At 32.8% G+C, this 10,333-nt stretch overlaps 1 protein-coding gene across 1 annotated transcript; it reads right to left on the reverse strand.

Annotated features, from left to right (window-relative positions):
* Window positions 1–912: 912 nt before the first annotated feature.
* On the reverse strand, window positions 913–4,419 carry LOC122318902 (probable xyloglucan glycosyltransferase 12). Its single transcript, XM_043136644.1, has 5 exons — window positions 3,189–4,419; window positions 2,745–3,053; window positions 2,361–2,651; window positions 2,150–2,263; window positions 913–2,042 (listed from the first exon to the last, which is right to left on the reverse strand). The coding sequence occupies exons 1-5, from the start codon at window positions 3,990–3,992 to the stop codon at window positions 1,413–1,415; spliced, it is 2,148 nt and encodes a 715-aa protein (XP_042992578.1). The 5' UTR covers window positions 3,993–4,419; the 3' UTR covers window positions 913–1,412.
* Between the last annotated feature and the right edge of the window lie 5,914 nt (window positions 4,420–10,333).

Here is a 10,333-nt window from a genome sequence, read left to right on the forward strand (position 1 = left end):
GTACACAAATTATGTCTATTTCATTTATATCAATAATATTTATCTTATTTATAAAAAAAATAACATTCATGTACCGTTTAGATCTAAATAATTTGAAATGAGATGAGTTAAGATAAAAGTTAAATAAAATATTATTTTTTAATATTATTATTATTTTAAAATTTAAAAAAATAAATTACTTATTATATTTTATTTTTAATAATGAAATGAAACGAGACATTTCCATTAGATGGAGACATTCTTGTTTTCTTTTTTCCTTTTTCAGTGCGTTGAAAAATAGGGAGGAAACAGGGGAAGGGGGGAAAGGATGATGTGAGCCACTAAGCAAAGTCTTGTAAGAGACTTACCATTCTATTGACTATTCTAAACTTCAAAAAACTTCAAAATTTGAAAAATATATAACTTTTTAATTTTTAACTAATCATTCAATACTTAAAATCTGTATTAGATTAATCATCACATTCTCTATAATAATTAAATATTATTATTTTTTATTATTTATATTTCTTGAATAAATTTATATTTTTTATTACTTTTTTATTTTATTTTCCTTATCTTCAATAACCTTCAACAATTATATTCATTTTTATTTTCACAACCCAACAATATATAATATAATAATCTCAAAATATAATAAAATAATATAAGAGAAAAAGATGAAATTAATAAATAATTAATATAGACTTGCAATAAGACTTTTCATATTTAAAGAAAAAGATGAAATTACGGTAACTCATTTGGGATAAAAAAGGGTTGACTAATTTAATGCGGGCTAACTTCTGATAAAATGAGTTAAATATGAAAATGAAATGCAATTTAAAGAAATCAATGTGGATATGCTCTAAATGTTCGCAATTGAAGTGATAACGGACTAAAAATATAGTTCGCTCGGCATCAGATTGAAACCAAGCCTAAAGAAGCAATAAATTCCACTCTCTTTCATTATGGGAATCACAACAACATTATCAAGCAATTGAGAAAAGATATGAAGCACCAAGAGGAGTGCCACTATTCTCACTAAAACTGTTACTAAAATCTGTATGATGTTTGAACGACAATTGTTCATACAAAAGAATTGACCCAAAAAAAAAAAAAGAATCAAAACAAAAAAAAAAATTACAGAATAGAAAAATGAAACCTTACATATATTGAAGAGCTTAATCATTTTCTAACGTGAGTCTTTCTCCATATGAAAGTCATTCTTCAGTGCAAGCTTGTAACACAATTTCTTCATGTATTGGGTGGATTCCGAGTGGGGATCTAGAGGGTGGAGGACAAGTCAGAAAGGATGCAGTCTCCTCTGTGGATTCCCCCACTGCTGTTTTCTGTCGGCGATACTCACATTCCATGTCCATCCATGTTTCCTGTACTTATATCATCCATAAATAGCAGCACAATCTCACGGTACTTGTTCATTCCACCTGTTCACCAATCAAATCAAAACCAACCAACAAGAATGATATCCCCTGAAACAGCAAGAAGTAGAAATGGATTCCCTGAGCCGACAGGAGACTCCTTGCTGAGGCTGTTAGGAGAAGGAAAGCTAATGCTAGCTCCTTCCTATATATTCTGTTATGCTGCTTCTTCTTTCGAGAAGCCTTTTGCTCTTGCTGTAGTATTTCCTCCTCCATTTCCTTTAGATTGGGCACTGAGAACCCACGTTGATGTTTTGGCTCCTTCTCGACCAAGGAGACAAGATCACCCTCAGAGGAACGCCCAGATTTCTTAGTAACGACCCACTCATAAGCACTTCCAAGCTGAAATAGGCCGGAAATCATGGCATTGAACTTAGTCACCGACATGGTGTTCTCGAAAAGAAGGTAAGGGACGATAAATGGGAAGGATTTTGGGGCTGGGAGGATATTAAGAAAAGACATAGTGGCTGGGATATAACATACAACCCATGAAGGAAGCTCAGCCTCAGGTATGAACATTGTCATAGGAAGTATTATGCAGAAAAGGGTGAAGGAATAGAAGGGCAGTATCAGTTTTCTAAGGAGGAAGAAGAGAAATATCAAGTTGAATTTCTTCCCAAAATTTATCTGCATCAAGCCAAAATTGAGAACAGCCAAGTTAGCAATTACATTCCGTCATGATTTTAAACAAATGAAATTGGATAAGGCAAGAACAATCTCAAACCCGAGTATACCTCAGCTCTCATTATATCGGGCAAACAAAGTCTAAACAACTGCATAGGTCCAGAATGCCATCTATGCTGTTGTTTCCGGTAAGCTTCATAAGATTCTGGTAATTCGCACTGACACTGAAGTTAAACGCAAGAAGGTAACTATCAATTTCAAAGGAACTGTTTTTGGACAAATACAAATTCAACAAGATAAACGAATTAAGGGAAGTAGTACCTCGACATCATTGAGGAAAACGAATTTCCATCCCTTAAGATGAGCACGGACAGCAATATCCATGTCCTCCACGGTGGTCCTCTCCAGCCACCCACCAGCATCCTCCAAGGCCTTGATCCTCCACACACCAGCGGTGCCATTGAACCCAAAGAAATTAATGAAAAGACCATTCACTTGCTGCTCTACCTCAAAATGGAAGGCCAAGTTAATGTTCTGCAACCTTGTTAGCAGATTCTCGTCCTTGTTCACAAAGGACCACCTTGCCTGAACCAATCCTACTTCTTCGTTATCCTGTTGTGTCACCATAAGATAAACATAAGCATTACACTCGTGCTGTCTTTTTGAATTCTCATCCGAGTCCAGAAATTTTAGCAACTCGTGTACCTTAAAATGTGGAACTGTTCGTTGGAGGAAATCAGGGTTGGGCTGGAAATCGGCATCGAAAATGGCAACAAACTCGTAGTCTTTAACATAGCTACATTTCATTGCGGACTTGAGATTTCCAGCCTTGTACCCATCTCTGATCACCCGATGCCGGTAAACAATGTGGGCACCCTCTTGCTGCCATTTATGGACCTCCTCTTTGATCAGCAATTGCGTCGTTGGGTCATCCGAATCATCTAGAATCTGAATCAGAAACTTCGATTTTGGCCAGTCTAAATTACACACTGCAGCAATGGATTGCTGATATACCTGAACGAAAGCATCCCCGAGTTACATTAGAAACCGAAAACAGAAAAAGCTTTCCAAGGTTTAAGTAGTGATAAGCTACGAAAGTTAGAAAAGCCGAAGTAGGGACTTCAATTTCAATTTCCAACTTCTATTTACCTCCTTTTCATTGCACATGGGGATCTGAACAAGGACCATCGGGAAGTAACCATTATTCTCGCCCGATTCGAGATCCTTATCGCTTTCATCTTGTTTGGCAACCGGTTTGATCTTCTTTAATCGGATCCACAAGCATCCCAGACACAGAATTAGCCTATCCAGACTCTGGATTAAGAAGAGCACAGTACATGCATTCGCGAGGAATTGCAGGAGAGGACCAAGGTACTCCACCCGAACCCAAACCCACCTAGAATAAATCCAGTCGAACATACCCTTGACCCCCAATGGGGTTGCCCACAGACTCTGCAACTGGAATTCGAAATGCGGAGCACCGAGATGCCAACCCTTGTAGAACGCAACCACCTCAAACCCTAGCAAAAGCACGGAGAGCCAGAGGAACATTTTGATGCAGAAGTAGAACCTGGTCTTCACCGTGGGGTTCTCTTTCTCCCTGCATCCCGCAGCGTGGTCGTCGTCGGCGTCTTCGGAGTCGGTCTGACCCGATGAGACCCGACGCCGGATTGCGGCGGCGAGGCTGAACATTGCGGTGGCAATGGAGGTGAGGCAGCCAGCGGCGCGATGGGCCTTGAGGAGCAGGACCCAGGTGAGTTGCTTGGCGTTCTTGCCGGCTCGGTGGCCTTTGTCTCTGACGCGACCCGAACCGGGAGACTCGGCCGTGATGAGGAAGTCTTCTTCGGATGGACCCTCGAGCTCAACCATGGACCAATTGGGGTTCTCCATCTTCACCACCACCGGCGTTCCCCTGTGACTCTGCTTCGCCCACCAATCGAACGAGGGTGCCATTTTGGGGAGTCCGATCTCACAGTTCCAAAACACGAGACCCCCTTAAACCTCGGTTTCAAGGCGGCTAGGATAATAACAAAACTATCGGAATATACAAAAACAAAAGAAAAGGCTATGTCTTTGATCTCATTGTCAGAAAAATGCAAACGAGTGGAGGAAAGGGAAGAAAAAGTCAGCACGAGGCGTCTCTAAATCCTGGTTGACATTCGGAGAATACTCATACGAGAGAGCTAATTTCAGAGGGATGGATACAGGGAGTGAAGAGATAAAGGGCTAAAACTCGTATTGAAAGCGGAATAAGTTCAGAAGCAGCTCCCGTTCAATTTACAGCTTGCGACAGAAGGTGTCGCAAACGTCATTAGAAGCTGTGTTAGGAAGAGACGAAGACAGCGATTGATGTACGCAGAGATGTGGTAACAGCTCAACACGTCTTTGGGTTTTGATTCCAAAAAATAAAAACAATATGTACGCAGACAGCACGTTCTCGGGCTACGAAATGGATTTTTTTAATTTCTTTTTTATTTCTGAGAGAAAGAAAGAAATTTTAGGTTAATTTCTGAAATTTAATTAGAAAAAAATGATAATGGGGCTATCGAATTTAAATGGGCAAATAAGTAACATTTGTAAAGTAGATTTTCGACAAAGACAGCTTCTTTTTTTTTTTTTTTTAATTTTCTTGACGCTACCCACTCTTTTAAATTCAAATAAAACCAACGAACAGGTAAGCCTTAAACCCTCTAGAAATATCCGAGTTTTCTTTCGGCCCTCTATTTTCTATTTGGCGGGTCAACAAAAAAAAAATTCCAGAAAGGTTTTTCAAAGTGGGAATTCAAACAATTTATTCCGTAAAAATTAGAAAGGTTCAAAGAAAAGGACAAGGGCAGCGGGCAGAGAGTATAACGTGTAACAACCAACCGCGTGATGATGGGAGCGAGGAAAGTGAAAAAATATTTGTCTGTCGTATTTTGAACGTTTTTGTTTTTGATGTTCTGTCATTTAATTGGTGGAAGCAATTTAGAAAGTCATTTTATGACCAAGTCCCTGGAAGCTCCAAGTCTGATTGTTTTTCAGTTTTCCATCCACGCTCCGTCTGAGTACGTGCGAGACACAGTCAACGGATCACTCAATTTTGGTCTACAACATTTTGGAATGGAGAATATGATTTCAACCCGCCCCGATAGTGTAAATTTTCTATGGTATTTAATGACTACTGTTATGCTTTCTACCGTATAAACCCAATCCTCAAAGATAATTTCTTCGATTTTTATTTTACTAATATTCTAAATTGGCTCATTGAATATGTTGATGGTTTTTGTTTAAAAATCACTAATTAGTAATTACCTTTTTCAAAGATAATAGTTTATATTCAATAAATTAAACATGTAATGATATATTAAATGTTATAATATCTGCATATATTTAAGGGCATATTAATTCATTTTTCCCATTTTAATACCATCACTTAAATTGAGCCATGATGGTATTGTTGTGATTAATTAGTTATCAAATGTTAACTTGAAGTAAAATAACGAAAGCAAACAAAGAAAAAAAAATACAACAATCACGCATAGAATACCAATACTTAAATGGTTTTGTTTAATGTGAGTTTACGTCTACTGGTGGAGTCAATCTCAATGAATTTACTATTAATAAAAGTAGAGTACAAAAAATAATCAGGAAGTTCTCAATCTCAAAAGTTCAATACACAATTTTGAGATTCTCACTACTGTAAGTGTACGGCTTCCTTAAATGCCAAAAATAAGTATCAAATACAATTAAAATAGTTTGTATCTATGCTAAAATTGGGGGAGCTCTAAAAAAATTTTACTGTGTCAAGTGGTACGCGAGCAAACATTAGGGTTTGCATCACGCTCGAGCTACCTATTAAGTTGAAGTTGATCGAACTCATAGGTGTAAAGCAAACTCACGAGTTATGTCTAGTTTGAGCTTATTGTCGAGCAATTGATAAACGAACTTACGGGTTGAAGCTTTGATATAGTGGTGTCTTTGTTACTGAGACACCACTCAAACCAGAAGTCTGTAGAGACGTTTATTTAATAAGATTCAAGCCACCTTTTAACAAGTATAAAATGAGAGCACAAAAAAAATAAAACTGTATAAATTCTAAATAGACAAGTCTCAAAATCTATTTTTTTACAAAAAATTTATATATAATTTATCTATTTAAAATGTGTACCTGGCATTATTCTTTCAGTCAAATATATACGTTGAGAGATTGGACGAAGAATTAGTTTATAAGCTCCCGTGCAAAAATCTTAATTGGTTTTCGGTTTTAGTTTTATCATCTAAGATATATAGATTTTGAGAAAGTCTCATTTTATTTATTTTGTACAATTTTCTAGTATATTTTTTAACAACAAAATTGCCATTTTTTTTTAATTCATTTTAAAATGTAGCTAGCACACGCGCTCTTATTGCCGGTGCACTTGATATACTCCAAATTTAGTGCTAAAAGTTATGAGATAAGATATTAATCGCCAAAATTAGCCTCGCGGCCACCGACAGTTTCAATCGGAGGGCATTTGGGTCATTTCAGGAAAACTAGCCGACGGAAATCCGGAACTGTAGTACGTCCGCCATTGATCACCAATTATTACACTCATCCTGATTTGCAGTAAATGATTTGTCTTTAGACGAACATTCATACTGACGAGCTGCACTAGAGTATATCTCTCGCGGTAATAACGACTCATTGCGAAGCCACGTGAGTACCGTGAGCGCCGATTCAAAATTCAAAAATTTTGTTCACTCATGACTCAACTGCAAGAGGACACACCTGATAAGGGATAAAATGGACATTTCAATAAGAACTAAATTGTTCAGGTGTCTTTCATGAATCTGAGAGTATTGGTAATGGTCTATATATTTTCTGATTTTATATTATTTTTATATTTAAATAATATTTTTTTAAATTGATTTATATTAGATTATGTATTTTTAAAATTTTATATAATTATGAATAATATTTATTTAAATTTGAAGAATCACAATTTACTATTTAAATATTATTTTATTATTTTTTCTCTCTCCTATCTATTAAAATTAATTTTGTGAAATTTGTATTAATATAATTTTAATATATTAAGTTGATGATACAAAATGTTTTTTTTAATATATATTAATATTTATTAATAAAAGTAGTCATTTTAATATATAAAATTAGTAATATTTAGATATATGAAATTTGTATTTTTGAATACATTGTTAATTATAAAATATATAAAAAAAATATTTTATTATTATTTAGTTTAAAAATGTATAATTTAATATGAGAATTTTTTTTATATATAGAATTAATTTTTAAAAATTATGATTTTAAAGATGCATGTAAAGAAATAAATGCTAATGCTTAAGGAGATTCGGGGGAGCGAAAAGGGATTTCGGGTCCATGACTCCATCGACCTAAGAAGTTTGACCGACGGGATTCGTCGAAGGTGTACGTAGATGGTGTAGCTTGTGAGTTTTGGACACGACACAGCAGAAGACGAGGGACGAACGAACCGCACGTGAAGAACAGTACACCACGAGCAAACAATGGGACACGTGGAAGCGGTGGTCCTGTGTAGACGAGACACAGGGGAACAACCTGGCCACCACAGCCGGCAATGGAGCTTGTCGTGCTCGCAGGCATTTGCGCGCAATCTCCGCTACCACACCCCGCTCGTAACCCACCTACCTCCTTCTACGTTTCTAATCTAGAAATAGTAGGTTTAAAAGAATCGAGAATTTTTAATTCTGCCATCATTTTTATATATTTATTTTGATACATTTTATTGATATAATTAATTATATTTTTTTAATATAAAAATAAATATTAAATTCCATCATATTAATAAAATGTAACTAAATATATATATATAATTATATACAATAGAATTACTTTAATTTTTTATTGATTAGCAAGTCTTAAATAAAAAGTTTAAAGCCATCAAAATCATGTAACTTGATTGGCATAATTTTCAATATTTAAAATTAAGGTTTTAGGTTTGAAACCACTCTCCAAATATATCAATATATATAAAAACTACTACTACATATATTACTATATTTTATAAAAATAAAGTTATAAATTATTTCATGTTCCGTTAAATTTATTGTATAATAAAAATTATTTTATATTATATCAAATCACGTTAATTTATAAATTTATTTTTATAAAATTTATTTATAGCTAAAAAAATTTTAAAAAATTAATACAATTATCACTCTTATGCAATTTTAATATTAAAATTATTAAAAATAATAATCTCTTAAAATATATATTAACTGTTGATGGTAAGGTATTTTGATTGAATTAAAGTGAAAATAACAACTTTTAATAATAGAGTTGGGTGCGACTACTATAGCCTAGAGTATATTGTTGGATGTGCTGCTCAATTTTTTTTTTTATTTTTTTATATTTTTTAATCACATTCTTATTTATTAAAATAAAAAATATATATCAATATACTTAAATTATTTTTTTAATTATTAAGTTAAAAAAAAGCCAGCAGTCAAGTGGAACGATATATTCTAAAAAGTTTTACTACATACAAGTAAAATTATGTATTAATCTACATATCAATGTTAATTACTTCATATTTAAAATTTAAATTAATATTATTTTTAATAAAATTTATTTTTTAATTAATTATATTAGATTAAAGCATAAATTAGAACATATTTGTAGCTACACTTTTCCTATTCCAAATGTGATACTAGTGTTTTCCAATAATTTTTCTACAATTCAGCCACTATCAAATCACACGTCCCACTATTCACATCGAGTCAAAATTGTGCATTAACTTTAGAAACGCGTTTCTGCTTCATGGTCAGATAAGCATCTTGTTCCACACACAACAACTGGGTCCAGGATTTGACCGGAAATAAAACTAATGGATGACAACTGATCTCCTCCGAATGATTGCTTTCGGATTGTTTTTTTCCGTTTACAAAGGGTTTACGTGTGAATAAAGGACCATTTGTCACGCTTTAAATTCAATAACTTATTAAGGGCAGATTTAAAAAAGTAATAAGAGAATTTTAAGTTGAGATGAAAAGTTAAAATATTATATTTGAGTATTATTATTATTTTAAAATTTAAAAATATTTAATTAGAATTTAAAAAAGTTATTTATATAAATTTAAACAAATTTAATGATAAGATAAAAGATAAAAATCAAAAGTTTGATTAGCTGTATAAAGAGTTTGATTAGCTGTACAATGATAGGTTGGAATCTTTAATGGATAAATGTACTTGGCATATAGAAATAAATTAGGTTTAAACCTAGACCGGACACGTTTCATAATAGACATATTAGTCAAATTATAATTAAATATATATACACTTTATTCTTACAATTTTTTGTAATAAAGTGGTTCTTATTAATAATGAATAGTTTTTTTTATATCATTTTAAGATGGAATTTATTTTTTTAACAAAGACTTGTGCGCAATTTATCTATTTAAGACAAATACAAATTATTTTATCTTTAATGTACATTTTTTTATTGTTTATAGGAAGAGTCTCATTCAATTCATTGTTACTATCTATTTTTTATCCTATCATATTACAAGGTGTTAATTAAAGCCATCGTGTTTTTTTTAGCAGCAAGAGTAGTTATTTTCAATTGTTATATATATATAGTTAATTTTATATATTTATTGTGTATTCAACTGACGTGATTGATTAAAATAATTATTTTATATTTAAATAAAATAAAATAATCAATCATATTAATAAAATATGTAAAAATTATGTAAAATGAATAGTAATTTTTTTTCATTTGTTTTTATAATTACGTGACGAGTAAATAACAACAAAATATAATTAGTATATTAAGATTTTATTGGTTTAAGTAAATAATTTTGAATCAGGGTCAATCTATATTCTACACAAACCAGATTTTAAACCACACAAACTCGACTCGATAACGCAAATTACCAACTTATTATTATATATAAATGACAATGAAATGGAGGATTGTCGCAATTAAGACAAAAACATTACCAGTGTCTGACTTTACAGAGTTTGTAGAAATTAGGTGTAAATGTACTATTTTTTTATGTGTTGTCTTATATATAAGATTAGTGAGGACACATGAGACAAGGTGTGCATTTTATTCTACTTACTCAATAATTGATATGATTTGTATATGACGAGAATGGCAGAGGTCTTAAAAAAAAGAATGAGTCATATGCGTAAGTAACAGAGTGATTTTATTGAGTTTTCACTCTGATTTATGACATGAGATGACTCACCTCACATATAATCATAAAGAAGATTCAAGAAGCACTACAAGACAAGCTCTATATATATATATTACTTTTCATCTACTAAC

Source organism: Carya illinoinensis, chromosome 8 (genome assembly GCF_018687715.1).
Source record: "Carya illinoinensis cultivar Pawnee chromosome 8, C.illinoinensisPawnee_v1, whole genome shotgun sequence".
Taxonomy (NCBI): Eukaryota; Viridiplantae; Streptophyta; class Magnoliopsida; order Fagales; family Juglandaceae; genus Carya; species Carya illinoinensis.

What these genes read in the sequence shown, in the direction of transcription:
- LOC122318902 (XM_043136644.1), bottom strand. Translation starts at nt 3,992, where the DNA reads ATGGCACCCTCGTTCGATTGGTGGGCGAAGCAGAGTCACAGGGGAACG. An exon ending in CCATGTGCAATGAAAAGGAG is followed by an intron (nt 3,054 to 3,188) that starts GTAAATAGAAGT and finishes GCTTTCGTTCAG; the next exon opens with GTATATCAGCAATCCATTGC. An exon ending in TTTTCCTCAATGATGTCGAG is followed by an intron (nt 2,264 to 2,360) that starts GTACTACTTCCC and finishes GTTTAACTTCAG; the next exon opens with TGTCAGTGCGAATTACCAGA.